Here is a 21,254-nt window from a genome sequence, read left to right on the forward strand (position 1 = left end):
GGGCACTTTTCCCTGAACCCAATTAAGTGATGGGGGACTGAGGTTACCTTCCAGTTAATGGGTTCTCTTTAACCTCAGCCAGTCTGGGCACAGCTCAGGCTGTCAGAGCCTGTAATCTCTGAGCCTACTGATTGACCTGACATCTGCAGAACATAAATCAAGTTGGAGTTGAACTTAAAGACAGCCAGTCTTCTCCAGCTTTGCTGGCCAGGAATTATAAACTGCCTGCGTGCAGCAATTCCAGTACTGTAATGTACTGTAATACATTCCTTCTTTGTTCAAAGATTTCCTCCAAAAGGCAACATATAAGCTTTCTGGTGTCAGTCCTGAGGGAGAGCTGCACTGTCAGAGGGTCAGTACTGAGGGAGTGCTACACCGTTGGAGGGTCAGTACTGAGGGAGTGCCGCACTGTCAGAGGGTCAGTACTGAGGGAGTGCCGCACTGTCGAGGGTCAGTACTGAGGGAGTGCTACACTGTCAGAGGGTCAGTACTGAGGGAGTGCTACACTGTCAGAGGGTCAGTACTGAGGGAGTGCTACACCGTTGGAGGGTCAGTACTGAGGGAGTGCTACACTGTCAGAGGGTCAGTACTGAGGGAGTGCTACACTGTCGGAGGGTCAGTACTGAGGGAGCGCCGCACTGTCAGAGGGTCAGTACTGAGGGAGTGCCGCACTGTCGAGGGTCAGTACCGAGGGAGTGCTACACTGTCAGAGGGTCAGTACTGAGGGAGTGCTACACCGTTGGAGGGTCAGTACTGAGGGAGTGCCGCACTGTCAGAGGGTCAGTACCGAGGGAGCGCCGCACTGTCAGAGGGTCAGTACCGAGGGAGTGCCGCACTGTCAGAGGGGCGGTACTGAGGGAGCGCCGCACTGTCAGAGGGTCAGTACTGAGGGAGTGCCGCACTGTCAGAGGGTCAGTACTGAGGGAGTGCCGCACTGTCGGAGGGTCAGTACTGAGGGAGCGCCGCACTGTCAGAGGGGCGGTACTGAGGGAGCGCCGCACTGTCTGAGGGGCAGTACTGAGGGAGCGCAGCACTGTCAGAGGGGCAATACCGAGGGTGCGCCACACTGTCGGAGGGGCAGTACCGAGGGAGTGCCGCACTGTCGGAGGGTCGGTACTGAGGGAGTGCCGCACTGTCGGAGGGTCGGTACTGAGGGAGTGCCGCACTGTCGGAGGGGCAGTACTGAGGGAGCGCAGCACTGTCAGAGGGGCAATACCGAGGGTGCGCCACACTGTCGGAGGGTCAGTACCAAGGGAGCGCAGCACTGTCAGAGGGGCAGTACTGAGGGAGTGCCGCACTGTCGGAGGGGCGGTACTGAGGGAGCGCAGCACTGTCAGAGGGGCAGTACCGAGGGAGTGCTGCACTGTCAGAGGGTTAGTACCAAGGGAGCGCAGCACTGTCAGAGGGGCAGTACTGAGGGAGCGCCGCACTGTCGGAGGGGCAGTACTGGCCAGTACTGCCAGGAGGTGGCGTCTTTTGGATGAGATGTTAAACTGGGGCCCCATCTGACCTCTCAGGTGGATGTAGAAGGTCCCATGCTACTTTTGGAAGAAGAGCAGGGGAATTTCTCCCTGATCCTGGCCATTATTTATCCCTCAACCAACGTCACTAAAAGAAACAGATTATCTGGTCATTGCTGTTTGTAGGATCTTCCTACATTACAACAGTGACACTTCAAAAAGTGCTTCATTGGATGGAAAGCACTTTGGGATATCCTGAGTTTGTGGAATGTGCTATTATAATGTATTTGAAAACAAGTTCAGAACCTCTTAAATAGTGACAACATAAACTTGAAAAGGCACCCTTGTTCATTTTAATTTATTAGTGTTTATACAATACCTGGTTTCATAAACCTGGCTCCTGTGCTGTGGGTTACAGAGGTTCTGACTTCAGGAAGAGTTCCAACACACAGAAAAGTGTGTTCCTTTCCTTTTAAAGTTGCAATCATGCCTCCTGTCACACAGCACTGAGAGATATTAAACCCCCAGCCTGCAGGAATGCTTTAAAACCCATACGTTAGCTCCTGTCCCATCTCTTGGGCAAAAAGAAGTCTTTGCAGACGAAACACCTTTAAAACACCCTGCGTCCCATCTGCCTGTCACTGCACAGGCATGTAAGGCCAGCTGAAACTGGTACCGGACAGCAGCATGTCCCTGATGAGAGTTTCGATCGGGGTCTTACCCACCAGACGCACAAAGAAGAGTTGTTCGATGACGGGGGAGGAGACCACTCGTAGGGAGGGTAACCGGAGCAGTAGCTTGCCAAATCGGTTGGGCTGGTTGGGATACTGGTTGCGGCTGTAATCCTCCAGGGCGCACTGGCATTTCTCCTGAAGACTCTCCACATGAGTGGGATCCGAGAGACCGCAGGCATCTACAGGGAAACACAACAAGGACAGGCTTTAAATTACAGCTGGCTCCCAGTGTGCACTCTTCTTCTGGGGCCTAGATTTTGACCCAGCTAAATCCCCATTCTTTCTAGCAAGAAACAGTTCAATTCCAACATTACTGAAACCTGCATTTTATTTATTTTTGGGAGGTGTGCATCACTGGCAAGGCCAGCATTTATTGCCCATCCCAACTACCATGTGAATATGATAGTGGGTCTGTTTCTGTAAAACAATACATACAAGCTCAATTCAGTCTACAGTGAGTCTGTCTCACCCCAGGACCCTCATCCCAATATCCCTGGCTCATTGGGATCAGCTCTCGATATTCCTGGTCCCTGGGGAGCAGCTCCTGATATGCCCAGTTCCCAGGAAGGAGCTCCCAATATTCAGAGTTCCCAGGGAGCAGCTCCCGATATTCCTGGTCCCCTGTGACTGCCTGCCAATGTTCCTTGTTTCCAGGGTGCAGCTCCTCGTATTCCCAATTTACGGGGAGCAACTTCCTATATTCCTGGTCCCCGCGGAGCAACTCGGGGGGCAATTCCTGATATCACCAAATGAACACAATGAGGCTGAAGTTTTTCATTCACCCTGGAAAGGCCTCACAGGATGTGCTATTATAGTCAGCAGCATTAAATCATAAATTCTCTGACTTGCCATGTTTAGAGGTGCGGGCCTGTACCTCCAGGCTGGGACAGGCCGTATCTCAATGAACTGCTTTACTCTGACTGCAGGAATAACCTTGAAATCATCAGGCAAACGCTTCAGGGGATGGACAGGATTCTAACCCCAGGAGTTGGAGACATGACGTATTATGAGTGTAGTGTGTTTGACAGCAACAGGTGACTTTGGACCTCTGGTTTCCAAAGCTCTCCACCACTTGTCTGAGTCTGTTTTAGACTCAGTGATTGAGATTGATCGCTCTGATTAGTCAACTCCGTTAACATTGGATTATGTGACTACCAAGATGGTGAAAGGCCAACGAGGTGGACCTTGCTCATTTATCGTTAAGACATTGCTATGTTCCTGGATCGCAAGAGTTGCTATACGATCTATTTAACCCTGTTACAGCCAAGCAGCTGAGCAGAATCTGAGTGTGGCTTGATTCTAATCCTGATGATAACAGAGAAGGCTTTTACGGTAAATGAAAAAAACTGTTTGGTTTGAAATGTAATAGATTCCACATTTGGCGAGCGACTGCTCGGGGGAGATGGGGAAGGGGAAAATATTTTTTCAAACCACTGTCCTTATCCTTGTGAACATAGGAACAGGAGCAGACCATTCAGCCCATCTAGCCTGCTCCACCATTCAATATCTCTGATGATAAGGTGAGTACTACTGAAGTGTTTTTTTTAAGGACTTTAGATTGAAGTGGGTAGAACAAGGCCCCTGGTCTAATTTAGTATTTTTTAATTAAGGGAGTAACTAATTAACCTAAGGGTAAGTCATAGCAGGAGAGCACAGCCCCGTGCTTTGCTCCTTCTGTGCTATGTGGGAAATCAGGGACGCTTCCAGTGTCCCTGGTGACCATGTGTGCAGGAAGTGTATCCAGCTGCAGCTACTGGCTACCCGCATTACGGAGCTGGAGCTGCGGGTGGATTCACTGTGGAGCATCCGCGAAGCTGAGGAAGTCGTGGATAGCACGTTTAGTGAGGTGGTCACACCGCAGGTAATGGCTGCACAGGCAGAAAGGAGATGGGTGATCACCAGACGGAGTAGTCGGCACAGGCAGGTATTGCAGGAGTCCCCTGCGGACATCCCCCTCTCAAACAGAGATACCGCTTTGGATACTTTTGGGGGGGGGATGACCTCCCAGGGGAAAGCAGCAACAGCCAAGTTCGTGGCACCACGGAGGGCTCTGCTGCACAGCAGGGGAGGAAAAGGGTTGGAAGAGCTATAGTGATGGGGGATTCTGTGGCCACAAACGAGACTCCAGGATGGTATGTTGCCTCCCTGGTGCTGGGGTCAAAGATGTCTCGGAGTGGCTGCAGGACATTCTGAAAGGGGAGGGTGAGCAGCCAGAGGTCGTGGTCCATATTGGTACCAACGACATAGGCAGGAAGAGAGATGAGGTCCTGCAAAGTGAATATAGGGAGTTAGGCAGAAGGTTAAAAAGCAGGACCTCGAGGGTTGTAATCTCAGGATTACTCCCTGTGCCACGTGCGAGTGAGGGTAGGAATAGGCAAATGAATGCGTGGCTGAAGAGCTGGTGTAGGCGGGAGGGCTTCAGCTACTTGGATCATTGGGATCTCTTCTGGTGCAGAGGTGACCTGTACAAGAAGGACGGTTTGCATCTAAACTGGAAGGGGACCTATATCCTTGCAGGGAGGTTTGCTAGTTCTACTCGGGAGGGTTTAAACTAGTCTTGCAGGGGGGGTGGGACCCAAAGAAATAGTCTCTCAGATGAGATAGTTGAGGCAAATGTAGAGGTTAAAGCGAGCAAGTCCAGTAGGCGGGCTGGGCAGGGGCAGGACAGGGAGCGTGGAAGGTCTGGTAGGCTAAACTGCATTTACTTTAATGCAAGAAGCCTTACAGGTAAGGCAGATGAACTCAGAGCATGGATTGGTACATGGGATTGTGATATTATAGCTAATACGGAAACGTGGTTGAGGGATGGGCAGGACTGGCAGCTCAATGGTCCGGGGTACCGATCTTTCCAGCGTGACAGAGGTGGAGGTAAGAGAGGAGGGGGAGTTACACTATTGATTAGGGAGGACATCACGGCAGTACTTAGAGAGGATATCCCAGGGGAACGTCCAGCAAGGCCATATGGGTAGAACTTAGAAATAGGAAAGGGGTGATCACTTTGATGGGATTATACTATAGGTCCCCCAATAGTCAGAGGGAAGTGGAGGAGCATGTATGTGGGGAAATCACAGATAGGTGTAGGAATTATAGGGTTGTAATAGTAGGTGATTTTAACTTCCCTAATATTGACTGGGACTGCCTTAGTGCTAAGGGATCAGATGGGGAAGAATTTGTTAAGTGTGTCCAGGATAGTTTTCTGAAGCAGTATGTGGATGGCCCTACTAGAGAAGGGGCTACACTCGACCTCCTCTTAGGAAATGAGGCTGGGCAGGTGGTTGATGTGTCTTTGGGAGCAGTGACCATAACTCTAATAGCTTCAAGATAGTTATGGAAAAGGATAGGACTGGTCCTCAGGTTGAAGTCCTAAATTGGGGGAAGGCTAATTTCGATGGCATCAGACAGGAACTCTCAAAAGTTGAATGGGAGAGGCTGTTTACAGGTAAAGGGACGTCTGGCAAGTGGGAGGCTTTTAAAAGTGAGATAGGGCCGGCATGTTCCTGTTAGATGGAAGGGCAAGGCTGGCAAGTTTAGGGAACCTTGGTTGATGAGGGATATTGAGGATCCGGTCAGGACAAAGAAGGAGGCATATGTCAGATATAGGCAGCTGGAATTGAGCGAGTCCCTTGAGGAGTATAGGGGATGTAGGACAACACTTAAGAAGGAAATTAGGAGGGCGAAAAGGGGCCATGAGATTTCTCTGGGAGATAAGATAAAGGAGAATCCTAAAAGATTCTAAAAGTACATTAAGAGTAAAAGGGTAGCTAGGGAGAGAGTAGGTCCCCTTAAGGATCAGTGTGGCAATCTATGTGTGGAGCCACGAGAAATGGGCAAGGTCTTAAATGAATATTTCTCGTCCGTATTTATCGTGGAGAAGGTCATGGAAGCTAGTGAGTTCAAGGGAGGGAACATCGATATTCTGGAGCATATCAACATTACAAAGGAGGAGGTGTTGGAGTTTTTGAAGCGCATTAAGGTGGATAAATCCCCAGGGCCTGACCAGGTGTATCCTAGGATGCTATGGGAAGCAAGGGAGGAGATTGCTGGGGCCCTGGCAGAGATTTTTGTATCATCGTTAGCCACGGGTGAGGTACCGGAAGACTGGAGGATAGCTAATGTTGTTCCTTTATTTAAGAAGGGCAGCAGGGATAAGCCAGGGAACTACAGGCCGGTGAGCCTTACATCAGTGGTGGGAAAGTTATTGGAAGGGTTTCGGAGAGACAGGATTTATATGCATCTGGAAAGGCAAGGTCTGATTAGAGACAGTCAGCATGGCTTTGTGCGTGGGAAATCATGTCTCACGAATTTGATTGAGTTTTTCGAGGAGGTGACCAAGAGGATTGACGAGGGCAGGGCGATGGACATTGTCTACATGGACTTTAGCAAGGCCTTTGACAAGGTCCCGCATGGTAGGCTGGTCCAGAAGGTTCGAACACATGTGATCCAGGGTGAGCTAGCAAATTGGATACAAAATTGGCTTGGTGATTGGAGGCAGAGGGTGGTAGTGGAGGGTTATTTTTCAGGTAGGAGGCCAGTGACCAGTGGTGTGCCGCAGGGATCGGTGCTGGGTCCTCTGTTGTTTGTCATATACATTAATGACTTGGATGTGAATGTAAGGGGCATAATTAGTAAGTTTGCAGATGACACCAAAATTGGTGGTAAAGTGGACAGTGAAGAAGGTTGTCTAAGGTTACGACAGGATACAGATTAACTGGGAAAGTGGGCAAGCAAGTGGCAAATGGAATTTAACAATTGTGAAGTGATGCATTTTGGGAAGTTAAACCAGGGCAGGACATATACAGTGAATGGCAGGGCCCTGGGGAGTGTTGTTGAGCAGAGAGACCTTGGGGTGCAAGTACATAGTTCCCTGAAAGTGGCAACACAGGTAGACATGGTGGTGAAGAAGGCGTATGGCATGCTTGCATTCATCGGCCGAGGCACTGAGTACAAGAGTTGGGACGTCATGTTACAGTTGTACATAATGTTGGTTAGGCCGCATTTGGAGTACTGTGTGCAGTTCTGGTCGCCGCACTACAGGAAAGATGTGATTAAGCGAGAGAGGGTGCAGAAAAGATTCACAAGGATGTTGCCTGGTTTGGAGGGCTTTAGTTACAAAGAGAGATTGGATAGGCTGGGTCTGTTTTCCCTGGAGCGAAGGAGGCTGTGAGGGGACATGATAGAGGCTTATAAAATTATGAGAGGCGTAGATAGAGCAGATAACCTGAGTCTATTTCCCATGGTAGGGGTGACTAAAACTAGAGGGCATAGATTTAAGGTGACAGGGAGGAGGTTTAAAGGGGATCAAAGGGGTAAATTTTTCACATAAAGAATAGTGGGTATCTGGAATGAACTGCCTGAGGAGGTGGTGGATGCAGGAACAGTAGCAACAATGAAGAGGCATCTGGACAGGTACGTGAATGAGCGAGGCATAGAGGGATATGGAAATAATGCAGGCAGGTGGGATTAGTATTAGCATGGATGCGGTGGGCCTGTTTCTATGCTGTACGACTCTATGACTTTAATACGATCATGGCTGATCATCCACTTCAATCCCCTTTTCCCCACACTATCCTCATAACCCCTTTATGTCATTTGTATTTAGAAATCTGTCAACCTCTGCTTTAAACATACTCAATGACTGAGCTTTCACAGCCCTCTGGGGTAGAGAATTCCAAAGATTCACAACCCTCCAAATGAAGAGGTTTCTCCTCATCTCAGTCCTAAGTGCCTTCCCCCTTATTTTGAAATTGTGTCCCCTGGTTCTAGACTCCCCAACCAGGGGAAATGTCTTACCTGCATCTACCCTGTCTATCCCTTTAAGTAATTTGTAGGTTTCAATGAGATCACCTCTCATTGAAAACTCTAGAGAATAAAGGCCCAGTTTCCCCAATCTCTCTTCATAGGACTGCTCTGCCATCCTGGGAACAAGTCTGGCGAACCTTCATTGCACACTGTCTACGGCAATAATATCCTTCCTAAGGTAAATGCATGAATAGAATGGGAATAGAGGGATACGGTCCCCGGAAGTGCAGAAGGTTTTAGTTTAGGCAGGCATCAAGATCGGCGCAGGCTTGGAGGGCCAAATGGCCTGTTCCTGTGCTGTACTGTTCTTTGTTGTTTTCTTTGTTCTTTTGTAAGGGGGCCAAAACTGCACACACTACTCCAGGTGTAGTCTCACCAAGGTTCTATACAATTGAAGCAAGACTTCACTACTGCTGTACTCAAATCCACTGGCGATAAAGGCTAACATAACATTAGCCTTCCTAATTGCTTGTTGCAACTGCATGTTAGCTTTCAGTGACTTACTGACGAGGACACCCAGGTCCCTTTGTACATCTACACTTTCTAATCTCTTACCATTTAAGAAATACTCTGCACATCTATTCCTCCTACCAAAATGGATAACCTCACATTTTTCCACATTACATTCCATCTGCCATGTTTTTGACCACTCACCAAGTCTGTCCAAATCCCCTTGAAGCTGCTTTGCATCTTCCTCACAACACACATTCCCATCTAGTTTTGTGTCATCCGCAAACTTGGAAATATTACATTTGGTCCCCACATCCAAATCATTGATATATATTGTGAACAGCTGGGGCTCAAGTACTGATCCTTGTGGTACCCCACTAGTCACAGCCTGTCAACATGAAAATGACCCATTTATTCCTATTCTCTGTTTTCTGCCTGTTAACCAATCCTTAATCCATGCCAGTATATTACCTCCTATCCCCACGTGCTTTAATTTGGGGGACTTTATCAAAAGCCTTCTGAAAATCCAAGTATACTATGTCCACCGACTCCCCTTTATCAATTCTGTGAGTAACATCCTCAAAAAACTCCAACCAGTGACCCAAGGACTGTAGCTCGAACCCACATCTTTAATCTGACTAATGCTTCGCTCTTCAACATTGTCACAAATTCACAATTCACCAAAACATCGCATGAGCTGGATCAGCGCAGCAGTAACTGGGTCACTGCATAAATAAAATCCACCACTACATTATAATGATCGCTGACCTTAAAACAACTATGTTTCTAGAGGAATGCTTAACGAGTTCCTAATAAATTCCTTTGCCTACTATGTAAATAGTGGAGTTCATCAGTCATTGCCTTATAATGTCTCAGCATTAATATTTACCCATTCCCAGGGCCCTCTGTAATTACTGATGCAATCATTTGTATATCAGCTCAAGGGGACCTTTGCAAATAGTGACAGTGAATCTTCTGTAAACACTGACACACTCCCGGGGTCCCCCTGTAAATACTGACCCACTCCCGGGGACCCCCTGTAAATACTGACCCACTCCCGGGGACCCCCTGTAAATACTGACCCACTCCCGGGGACCCCCTGTAAATACTGACCCACTCCCGGGGTCCCCCTGTAAATACAGACCCACTCCCGGGGTCCCCCTGTAAATACAGACCCACTCCCTGGGACTCCCTGTAAATATTGACCCACTCCCTGGGTCCCCCTGTAAATACTGACCCACTCCCTGGGTCCCCCTGTAAATACTGACCCACTCCCGGGGACGCCCTGTATACTGACCCACTCCCGGGGACCCCCTGTAAATACTGACCCACTCCCGGGGACCCCCTGTAAATACTGACCCACTCCCGGGGACCCCCTGTAAATACTGACCCTCTCCCTGGGTCCCCCTGTAAATACTGACCCACTCCCTGGGTCCCCCTGTAAATACTGACCCAGGCCCGGGGACCCCCTGTAAATACTGACCCTCTCCCTGGGTCCCCCTGTAAATACTGACCCACTCCCTGGGTCCCCCTGTAAATACTGACCCAGGCCCGGGGACCCCCTGTAAATACAGACCCACTCCCGGGGTCCCCCTGTAAATACAGACCCACTCCCGGGGTCCCCCTGTAAATACAGACCCACTCCCTGGGACTCCCTGTAAATATTGACCCACTCCCTGGGTCCCCCTGTAAATACTGACCCACTCCCTGGGTCCCCCTGTAAATACTGACCCACTCCCGGGGACGCCCTGTATACTGACCCACTCCCGGGGACCCCCTGTAAATACTGACCCACTCCCGGGGACCCCCTGTAAATACTGACCCACTCCCGGGGACCCCCTGTAAATACTGACCCTCTCCCTGGGTCCCCCTGTAAATACTGACCCACTCCCTGGGTCCCCCTGTAAATACTGACCCAGGCCCGGGGACCCCCTGTAAATACTGACCCACTCCCGGGGACCCCCTGTAAATACTGACCCACTCCCGGGGACCCCCTGTAAATACTGACCCACTCCCGGGGTCCCCCTGTAAATACAGACCCACTCCCGGGGTCCCCCTGTAAATACAGACCCACTCCCTGGGACTCCCTGTAAATATTGACCCACTCCCTGGGTCCCCCTGTAAATACTGACCCACTCCCTGGGTCCCCCTGTAAATACTGACCCACTCCCGGGGACGCCCTGTATACTGACCCACTCCCGGGGACCCCCTGTAAATACTGACCCACTCCCGGGGACCCCCTGTAAATACTGACCCACTCCCGGGGACCCCCTGTAAATACTGACCCTCTCCCTGGGTCCCCCTGTAAATACTGACCCACTCCCTGGGTCCCCCTGTAAATACTGACCCAGGCCCGGGGACCCCCTGTAAATACTGACCCTCTCCCTGGGTCCCCCTGTAAATACTGACCCACTCCCTGGGTCCCCCTGTAAATACTGACCCAGGCCCGGGGACCCCCTGTAAATACAGACCCACTCCCGGGGTCCCCCTGTAAATACAGACCCACTCCCGGGGTCCCCCTGTAAATACAGACCCACTCCCTGGGACTCCCTGTAAATATTGACCCACTCCCTGGGTCCCCCTGTAAATACTGACCCACTCCCTGGGTCCCCCTGTAAATACGGACCCACTCCCGGGGACGCCCTGTATACTGACCCACTCCCGGGGACCCCCTGTAAATACTGACCCACTCCCGGGGACCCCCTGTAAATACTGACCCACTCCCGGGGACCCCCTGTAAATACTGACCCTCTCCCTGGGTCCCCCTGTAAATACTGACCCACTCCCTGGGTCCCCCTGTAAATACTGACCCAGGCCCGGGGACCCCCTGTAAATACTGACCCACTCCCGGGGACCCCCTGTAAATACTGACCCACTCCCGGGGACTCCCTGTAAATACGACCCACTCCCGGGGACTCCCTGTAAATACTGACCCACTCCCTGGGTCCCCCTGTCAATACAGACCCACTCCCTGGGTCCCCCTGTAAATACAGACCCACTCCCGGGGACCCCCTGTAAATACTGACCCACTCCCTGGGACCCCCTGTAAATACTGACCCACTCCCGGGGACTCCCTGTAAATACTGACCCACTCCCTGGGTCCCCCTGTAAATACTGACCCACTCCCGGGGACCCCCTGTAAATACTGACCCACTCCCGGGGTCCCCCTGTAAATACTGACCCACTCCCTGGGACCCCCTGTAAATACTGACCCACTCCCGGGGACTCCCTGTAAATACTGACCCACTCCCTGGGTCCCCCTGTAAATACTGACCCACTCCCGGGGTCCCCCTGTAAATACTGACCCACTCCCTGGGTCCCCCTGTGAATACTGACCCTCTCCCTGGGTCCCCCTGTAAATACTGACCCACTCCCGGGGTGCCCCTGTAAATACTGACCCACCCCCGGGGACCCCCTGTAAATACTGACCCACTCCCGGGGTGCCCCTGTAAATACTGACCCACCCCCGGGGACCCCCTGTAAATACTGACCCACTCCCTGGGTCCCCCTGTAAATACTGACCCACTCCCTGGGTCCCCCTGTGAATACTGACCCTCTCCCTGGGTCCCCCTGTAAATACTGACCCACTCCCTGGGTCCCCCTGTAAATACTGACCCAATCCTAGGGAGCCCTTGTGATGTGCTCCTGAGGACTCCTGTTCTAATCGCTGTAAGATAGTATGGAGGGAGTACTGGGACACCATTTCAGAATTTGTTTGTGTAAAAGGCAGAAATGGAATAAGCTATGTTAAATACAGATATATGTGGTGAACAGACTGTACTGACTGACCTCACCGACTCCAGTTTGAAAACCCCAGCTTTACTGTCCCAGCAGCTGGCTTGGTGTTTTAACACAAGGTAAACACTGATGAGATATGGCATTTCTATTTACATCAGTTATTAAGTCAGTCTTATATTCACACAAAATAAATCTGAATTATCTGTCACATAATTTTAATAAAACACCTAAAGACACTAATCCCCTTACTCCTGACATAACTTTCCAATCCAACCAAATAAATTCTATAAATATACTGGCAGTTTAGCAACATAAAGTTAAATCCCCTGCAAAATATTCTGTTAAATGAGTCATTGTGTGATATGAAGAACTAATTGGCAGGATCATTGTAAGTGGACTTGTAAACCCCTTACCTCGTCCCCTTGCTCTTAAACAGACTCCCTTTGAACCCGATTAAGAAATTGGACAGTCAATGAATGCCATGTTGAAGGGTTTTAGTTTGAATCCCTGTTTCAGACCACCCACCCACACACAGATTGGGAGGGGAATAAATGGTGCTGCCTTTGTGCAACTGCACCCTCCCGCCAGTGAAGACGTTGCAGGACCACCCCTGAAAGGAGGCTACGCTCATTCCTGGTCAGTTTATTCCACTCTACGTTCCCATGGCCACATCTATAATGGAGGTTTCCTACCTAAACGCATCATGTTGTCATCACAATCTCCCTGCAGTGCCACCACTGGTCAGAGAGTGTAATTACAGCGTGACAAGTTTACATTGGCAATTTCCATTATAAATGGGGAAAATATAACGGAAATATAGAAGAATTATGACTTTAAAATGGAGCTGAACTACATCTGAATTTCCTGGTCCAATTATCCCCTGCTAGCTAACTTCACTTCACCTGAATAGGACACTTCACTCCTCCTGTACAATGTCACAGGAAATTGACTAGTTCCCTTCTAAAGCCTGTCTGACTCACATTCAGTAAGTGCCTATGGGAATGGACTCTGCAATGTGTGAAAGTTTCTCTCAGCCTCTCTCTTTGTGCTCCTGTTGATGACTCTGATTGACATCTGCAAAATTACTGAGCGGCGGAATGGCCTTTCACTATTCACCCTGACAGAACGCTGCCCCAATTATAAAGTGCATCACCCAGCACTGCAAACTCACCCGAGGTGAAGAGGACGATGGCTTTCAGGCAGGAGAACTCCGCCGAGTCCAGGTGCAGCAGCTTCAGCTTCTCCACCTGCTCCTGGAAGATCCGGATGTGATCCATGAACGCCACGACTCGCTCTGCCGACATCGGGGATGCATGGAGGCCGGCAGCCGCCAGGAGGGGGGCCACGTGCAAGGGCATAGAGCACTGGGCCGCGTTCAGCACAAATAGCTCGCTCCATGTCAGCCGGAGGAGCCCCACCTGGTCCGAGATCTGGAGGTCAGGGAAGAAGGGGATGTTCCTGGCCCACTCCACGGCACTGAAGAGGAGACGTGCCGCCAGCTCACAGATGTTCTCGACACCCATCATGCTGCTGGATTGCATGCACTGGCTGCCGTAGCGAGACGTCGGGTACGGTTCCGCCCGCAGCAGCAATGAGATAAAGCCGGACAGGTAGGAGGGGCTGGTGAAGCCGTCGCCATTGCTCAGACTGTACTGTCCTGGGTTGGACTGAGCATGAGCCAGTCTCCCTCTCTGAACTGCTGTAATAGAAATAACACAAACATTATCCAGTCAGTAACAGGGCACAGTTAGAGAGGGTGCAGAAAAGATTCATGAGAATGATTACATGGATGAGGAACTTCAGTTATAAAGATAGATTGGAGAAGTTGGGACTGTTTTCCTAGGAGAGGAGATTTGATAGAGATATTCTAAATCATGAAGGGTGTGGACAGAGTAGATAGAGAGAAACTGTTCCCATTCGTGAAAGGATTGAGAACAAGAGGGCACAGATTTTAAATAGTTAGTAAAAAGAAGCTAAAGTGACACGAGGAAAAACTTTTTCACGCAGTGAGTGGTTAGGATCTGGAATGCATTGCCTGACAGTGCGGTGGAGGCAGGTTCAATCGAGGCATTCAAAAGGGTATGGAAAGGAAGACTGTGCAGTGTTACGGGGAGAAGGTGGGGGAGTGGCACTAGGTGAAATGCTCATTAGGAGAGCCGGTGCAGGCACGATGGGCCGAATGGCCTCCTTCTGCGCTGTAACAATTCTGTGATTCTGTGATAATGTACAGACCAAAGTATCAGCTGTGGCACAATGGGTAGCACACTCTCTTGCCTCTGAGTCAGACGACTGTGGGTTCAAGGCCCACTCCAGAGACTGGAGCACAAAGATCTCGGTTCATACTCCAGTGTGGTACTGAGTACAGCACTGTCGGAGGGTCAATACTGAGGGAGCACTGCAATGACAAAGTGACAGCACTGAGGGAGTGCTGCACAGTCGGACTGAGGGAGTTCCGCACTGTCAGATGGTAAGTAATGAGGAAGCGCCACACTGCCAGAGGGGCAGTACTGAGAGAGCACTGCACAGTTGAAGGGAAAGCACTGAGGAAGGGCTGCATTATCGGAGGGGAAGCACTGAGGGCACTGCACTGTCAGAGGTCAGAACTGATGGACAGCTGCATTATCAGGGGGGCAGTACAGAGGGAGAACTGCACCATCGCAGGGGCAGTACTGAGGGAGCGATGCACTGCTGGAAGGACTGTTTTTCGGATGAGACCTTAATCTGAAGTCCTGTCTATTTGCTCAGGTGAATGTAAAAGATCCCATGGTGCTATTTTGAAGAACAGGTGAGTTCTCTCCTGTGCCCTGGGCCGATATTTATAAATTGGCTGCCATGTTTCCTATATTAAAACAGTAGCTACACTTCAAAAGTACTTCACTGGCTGTAAAGAGCTTTAGGATGTCCTGAGGTTGTGACAGGCGCTATTTAAATGTAAGTCTGTTTTTCTTTTATCTAGTGGTGGGCAGTGGGTGCAAGGCACCAAGAGGGTCAATAGATTAGGGGTGGAGGAGGAAAAATCAAGAAGCCATGATTCAGTGATTCCTGCCTCAATTTACAAATGCTGTAGAATGCAGGAGGACAGGAGGAGGTGAGGCATTCACAGTCATGACAGTCTGTCTGACAAAGGACGAGTTTCATCAGGAGTCAGTTCATTCCTTTTACATCCTAACTCAGATTTAGTGGCTTCTAATTTCTTCAAGTTTAAATGTTATAAATTATCCAAACCTTCTGGGACCAAGATAAAACCTATCCCTCCAATGCAATTTATTTTTGCTTCAGTCAAATACATATGGGGGTTACAAACCAGATTCACCTACAGAAAATGGTCTATCTGAGCCAAGTCAGCTCATTCAAATTCAAGCACATTGTGATTTTAGTTTTTGGTGTATAGGTTTGATTGGCTGCTGTTTTTGGAGTTTAAGAGATGCATATTTAAATTTTCTTTGTCTTATAAAGAAGTATTTCTCAGCCTATCTTATTTGGGTGCTTTATTCAAAGGTATTAGATAGAGATGGGCGAGACAGAGATACTGGTCAGCAACAAACCATTGGTTATAAGATTCCTGCTCAGGGGCCCCGAGTCTAGTTGAGTTTACATTGTAGCTCAGCACAGGGAACAATCCTACCTCCCGAGGAAGTGTATTTGAGCCTAGAAGCCCCGTAAATCTAGCATGTATTATTGCCAATTAGCCAACTACTGATTAATAAATCTTGGCAGTTTATAGTCTAACCCACAGTCTAATGAGATATTTATTTTACTGTCTTCCAAAGAGATGGGAGATCATTTGATGGCTTGTGACAACCAGTATCCCAAGTACAGAGCATGGTACAAATCAGCTGGATACTAGGTGGGTAAAGGAATGCACGGGTCACAGATCGAGCTCTTATCCAGGACAGGGCAAGATACCAAACTCACAACAATAGTTAAAGAAAATTGAACAGCAGATTCCTAACCTAGGAGCAGTGAATTTATTTATGTTCCCAACCACTGGACTGCAACTGAACACAAAGTGTATGGTACATGACATAAATAAGAGTTCAGTGCACAATCCCATCGATCCACACTTGCACCTAGTCTGGGGTCGATGTGAAATCCTAAACACTCGAAATGGAGGAACTCTGGAAAATTAAGTGAAAAAAAAACGGTTAAGCTGCAAGGTTCAGGAGGAGAGAAACGGAGATGGAACAACAGGATCAGAGACAAAAATCAGACTGAATTCTCAAAGTGGGAGTGCAGATAAAGTCATTAAATAACAGAATTTGGGGGTTTATATATAGAGGCATGCAAGAATAAAGTAGTAATGATAAATTTGTACAAAACACTGGTTAGACCACACTTCGAATTGTGTATATTCCATTATAGAAAGGACATTAAAGTCATGCATTCAGTGTAGATTCACCAGGATGATGGCAGGGACAGGAGACTATAATTCTGAGGAGAGACTGGAGATTCTGAGACCATTCACACTGGAGCAGAGAAGGTTATAACAAATCAAGAGGACATTTTTAAAATTATGAATAGTTGTTGTAGAATAAATGGGAAGAAACCATTTCCTCTGGTTGGGGAGTCAATGATAAAGGGAGTATCGATTTAAAATTACCCTCAAGAGAATGAGAGAGATTTGGAAAAACTTCTTTACACAGGGTTGTTGGGGCGTGGAATGTTTTACCACAGGGAGAGGTTAAGAGAGAGATCAATGCTTATTTTAAGGGAAAATTGATTAACTATTTGAAAGAGGAAGATTCTAAGCTATAGGGAAAGGGAGAGGCAGTGGGATTAGTTTTGAATTACTCTAGTACTGACATGTTGGGCCAAATAGCCTCCTTCTGTGTTGTGAACTTCCATAGTTATACAAAACCAGTAAAATCAGAGACAAAATTGATAAAACACAGGCTAGAAATGTTCAAAGAATTCCCCACAGTAGATGCATTGATATATAATTAAACCATTGACACAGATTCTTGAACAAGTAATTTAAAGGTTTCTTGGTGTTTCAGTTCTGGCTATTTCTGTTTAATGGTTGGTGACTGATAGAGAGAACAAAAGAGATGGAAAAAACTTAGGGAAGAAAGACATATTGGGGAAGAGTGAGAATGGGGTTTGAGAAATGGGGACACAAAGTGAGAACAAAATGAGGAGCTAGAGAGGGGGAATAGGGCCAGAGTGCGAAATTAGGGACACAGAGATAGAATGGGAGGACAGAGAAAAGGGATGGAAAAAGGGCAAAATGATGAGAGAGAAAAAGAGAGAGAAAAAAAAAGAGGAAAAAAGAGAGAGAGAGAGATGAAGATAAGGACTGTAGACCAGAACCCTGGAATCAGGTCAGTCCTGAAATGCAGAGAAGAGTCAGAAGTGCAGTGAATGGAGCTGGTTAAAGACCGGCCATATTGCTGGGAGTCCCCTCTCCAGCCCAGCCCAGGAGAGATCTACCTTCTCGCCTCATGCCAACTTTCAGACATTTCTTGAAGCGGCAGTACTGACACTGATTGCGGTGATGCTGGTCAATGGGACAGTTCCTGCTGCCCCTACAGCTGTAGCTCAGGTTCCTGCGGACACTCCTCTTGAAGAAGCTCTTGCAGCCCTCACAGGTGAATTGTCCGTAGTGTTTGCCACTGGACTTATCCCCACAAACTGTGCACTCCACCCCTGGCTGCTGCTGCAGCTTGTCCTGTAGGGGTGCATCCTGACCCGGTGAGCAGGGTAACAGATCCCCAGGAGACGCATCCTTCTGCTCCTCTGCACTGAAGTGGGGCCTGGAGGTGAGAGATGCTTCCTCTACGGGGTCTCTCCAGGAGTTCCTGATCATTCTGCACCCAGGCTTCCAAACTCACCTAACAATTCTAAATCAGAATGAAACCGCCCAGTCCCAGCTCGAGTCCTGCCCCAATTCCAGCTCTACCGCAATCTCAGCTCTAGTCCCAGTCCCTACCCTATATCCTACCTCCTGATCTCCCAGGCTCTATCCCGATCCCAGCTCTTGTCCAAGCTCTGCCCCAGTCCCAGTCCCTACCCTATATCCTACCTCCTGATCTCCCAGGCTCTATCCCGATCCCAGCTCTTGTCCCAGCTCTGCCCCAGTCCCAGTCCCTACCCTATATCCTACCTCCTGATCTCCCAGGCTCTATCCTGATCCCAGCTCTTGTCCCAGCTCTGCCCCAGTCCCAGTCCCTACCCTATATCCTACCTCCTGAACTCCCAGGCTCTATCCCGATCCTAGTTCCAGTCCCAGCTCTGCCCCAGTCCCTACCCTATCTCCTCGCTCCTGATCTCCCAGGCTCTATCCTGATCCCAGCTCTTGTCCCAGCTCTGCCCCAGTCCCAGTCCTATATCCTACCTCCTGAACTCCCAGGCTCTATCTCGATCCTAGTTCCAGTCCCAGCTCTGCCCCAGTCCCTACCCTATCTCCTCGCTCCTGTTCTCCCAGGCTCTATCCCGATCCCAGCTCTTGTCCCAGCTCTGCCCCAGTCCCTACCCTATCTCCTCGCTCCTGTTCTCCCAGGCTCTATCCCGATCCCAGCTCTGCCCCAGTCCCTACCCTATCTCCTCGCTCCTGTTCTCCCAGGCACTATCCCAGTCCTGGCTCTGTTCCAGTCTGTTCGCGCTCTGTTTCAATCGGGTGCCCGAGATGACTCCGCTTCGCCCTCGGGTAAACACTGGGCAATTGAACAGGAAAGTCAAGATTCTGCAAATGATTTTTTTTGCAACAGAGAATTTCTTTTAAAGTTCGTGAAACAAACTGGAAGCAGGTTCCAACTCTCGCCTCGGATGCCTCTCCAGGTGCCAAGGATTTCTGTGGGATCCTCCTTGTTGAAATACTCCCGGTGCTGGCCCCGAATGAGCCGGGATCCCGTCCCCCACGGTCCAGAGCTGCTTGTATTCCGCTCAGTGCTCGGATCCTCCGGTGCTGGGAGGAGAGAAGCAGCCACAGAGCGCAGCGGCTCCGTGCTCACAGGATTTGCAATCAGTAGGAGTGACAAATCCTCCGGGGAAACAGATTAAAATCCAGGAGGAAGGAAAGAGGCCGTGTTCAGCTTCTGTACAATCACATCCCCTGCTCAGACTGATGCCACTCGTTTGGAAGCACACAGTGCTCGGGCTGGAGTTCTGTCTGAGAACTGCAGGAGCTGGGGCAGACTAGCAGACAAACTTAAGAGTGGGATGCACACTTTCTCTCTCTCTCTTCCTCATCGGCTGCCCTTGACACCTGTCTTTCACTCCCACTCCCTCCCTTTCACCATCACATGAAACCCTTGAATTTTTCATCTACATGCTGCCTCTCCGGGACATATCCAAAAACACCACCTCAGGTTCCTCATGTAGGCTGCTGACACTCAGCTCTACCCCACCACCATCTCTCTTCACCCCCTCCACTGTCTCTGATGTGTCACGCTGTTTGTCCGATACCCAGCACTAGATGAGCAGAAATTTCCTCCAACTAAACATTGGCAAGACCGATATATTCCCTTTGGTCCCCACCACATTTTCTCTTCCCTAGCTACCGGCTCCATTCCTCTCCCCCAGCCACAGTCTGAGGCTGAACCTGGCCATTTACAACCTTGCTGATTTATTTGACCCTCAGATGAGCTTCTTTTTTTAAATTCATTCCTGGGATTTGGGCGTCACTGGCTAGGCCAGCATTTATTGCCCATCCTTAATTGCCCTTGAGAAGGTGGTGGTGAGCTGCCTTCTTGAACCGCTGCAGTCCATTTGGGGTGGGTAGACCCACAGTGCTGTTAGGAAGGGAGTTCCAGGATTTTGACCCAGCGACAGTGAAGGAACGGCGATATAGTTCCAAGTCAGGATGGTGTGTGACTTGGAGGGTAACTTGCAGGTGGTGGTGTTCCCATGTATTTGCTGCCCTTGTCCTTCTAGTTGGTAGAGGTCGCAGGTTTGGAAGGAGCCTTGGTGCATTGCTGCAGTGCATCTTGTAGATGGTACACACTGCTGCTACTGTGCATCAGTGGTGGAGGGAGTGAATGTTTGTCGATGGGGTGCCAATCAAGCGGGCTGCTTTGTCCTGGATGGTGTCGAGCTTCTTGAGTGTTGTTGGAGCTGCACCCATCCAGGCAAGTGGAGAGTATTCCATCACGCTCCTGACTTGTGCCTTGTAGATGGTGGACAGGCTTTGGGGAGTCAGGAGGTGAGTTACTCACTGCAGGATTCCTAGCCTCTGACCTGCTCTTGTAGCCACGGTATTTATATGGCTACTCCAGTTCAGTTTCTGGTCAATGGTGGCTCCTAGGATGTTGATAGTGGGGGATTCAGCGATGGTAATGCCATTGAATGTCAAGGGGAGATGGTTAGATTCTCTCTTGTTGGAGATGGTCATTGCCTGGCATTTGTGTGGTGCGAATGTTACTTGCCACTTATCAGCCCAAGCCTGGATATTGTCCAAGTCTTGCTGCATTTCTACACGGACTGCTTCAGTATCTGAAGAGTCATGAATGGTGCTGAACATTGTGCAATCATCAGCGAACATCCCCACTTCTGACCTTATGATTGAAGGAAGGTCATTGATGAAGCAGCTGAAGATGGTTGGGCCTAGGACACTACCCTGAGGAACTCCTGCAGTGATGTCCTGGAGCTCAGATGATTGACCTCCAACAACCATAACCATCTTCCTTTGCGCTAGGTATGACTCCAGCCAGCGGAGGGTTTTCCCCCTGATTCCCATTGACTCCAGTTTTGCTAGGGCTCCTTGATGCCATACTCGGTCAAATGCTGCCTTGTTATCATGGGCCGTCACTCTCACCTCACCTTTTGTCCATGTTTATAATGAGGGCAGGAGCTGAGTGGCCCTGGCGGAACACAAACCGAGTGTAACTGAGCAGGTTATTGCCAAGCAGGTGCCACTTGATAGGACTTTGACGACACCTTCCATCATTTTACTGATGGAAGAGAGTAGACTGATGGGGCAGTAATTGCCTGGCTGGGACTTGTCCTGCTTTTTGTACAGGACATAACTGGGCAATTTTCCACATTGCCAGTTTTGTAGCTGTACTGGAACAGCTTGGCTAGGGGCGCGGCAAGTTCTGGAGTATAGGTCTTCAGTACTATTGCCAGAAATGTTGTC

The 21,254-nt window shown here is 49.5% G+C and overlaps 1 protein-coding gene across 2 annotated transcripts; it reads right to left on the minus strand.

Moving 5' to 3' along the window:
- Positions 1 to 1,809: 1,809 nt before the first annotated feature.
- On the minus strand, positions 1,810 to 19,229 carry LOC137356836 (nuclear receptor subfamily 2 group F member 1-A-like). 2 transcript variants are annotated; one of them, XM_068022663.1, is made up of 3 exons: positions 17,612 to 19,229; positions 13,353 to 13,877; positions 1,810 to 2,373 (listed from the first exon to the last, which is right to left on the minus strand). In XM_068022663.1, exons 1-3 carry the CDS (start codon positions 17,985 to 17,987, stop codon positions 2,099 to 2,101), a joined length of 1,176 nt encoding a protein of 391 aa, XP_067878764.1. In that variant the 5' UTR covers positions 17,988 to 19,229; the 3' UTR covers positions 1,810 to 2,098. The 2 variants fall into 2 exon arrangements, with proteins under 2 accessions (XP_067878764.1, XP_067878763.1); XM_068022662.1 differs by having other exon boundaries at positions 13,353 to 13,880.
- Between the last annotated feature and the right edge of the window lie 2,025 nt (positions 19,230 to 21,254).

The sequence above is a fragment of the Heterodontus francisci genome, chromosome 46, assembly GCF_036365525.1.
Source record: "Heterodontus francisci isolate sHetFra1 chromosome 46, sHetFra1.hap1, whole genome shotgun sequence".
Classification (NCBI taxonomy): Eukaryota; Metazoa; Chordata; class Chondrichthyes; order Heterodontiformes; family Heterodontidae; genus Heterodontus; species Heterodontus francisci.

What these genes read in the sequence shown, in the direction of transcription:
- LOC137356836 (XM_068022662.1), bottom strand. Translation starts at nt 17,987, where the DNA reads ATGATCAGGAACTCCTGGAGAGACCCCGTAGAGGAAGCATCTCTCACC. An exon ending in AGTTGGCATGAGGCGAGAAG is followed by an intron (nt 13,881 to 17,611) that starts GTAGATCTCTCC and finishes TTTCTATTACAG; the next exon opens with CAGTTCAGAGAGGGAGACTG. An exon ending in CATCGTCCTCTTCACCTCGG is followed by an intron (nt 2,374 to 13,352) that starts GTGAGTTTGCAG and finishes GTTTCCCTGTAG; the next exon opens with ATGCCTGCGGTCTCTCGGAT.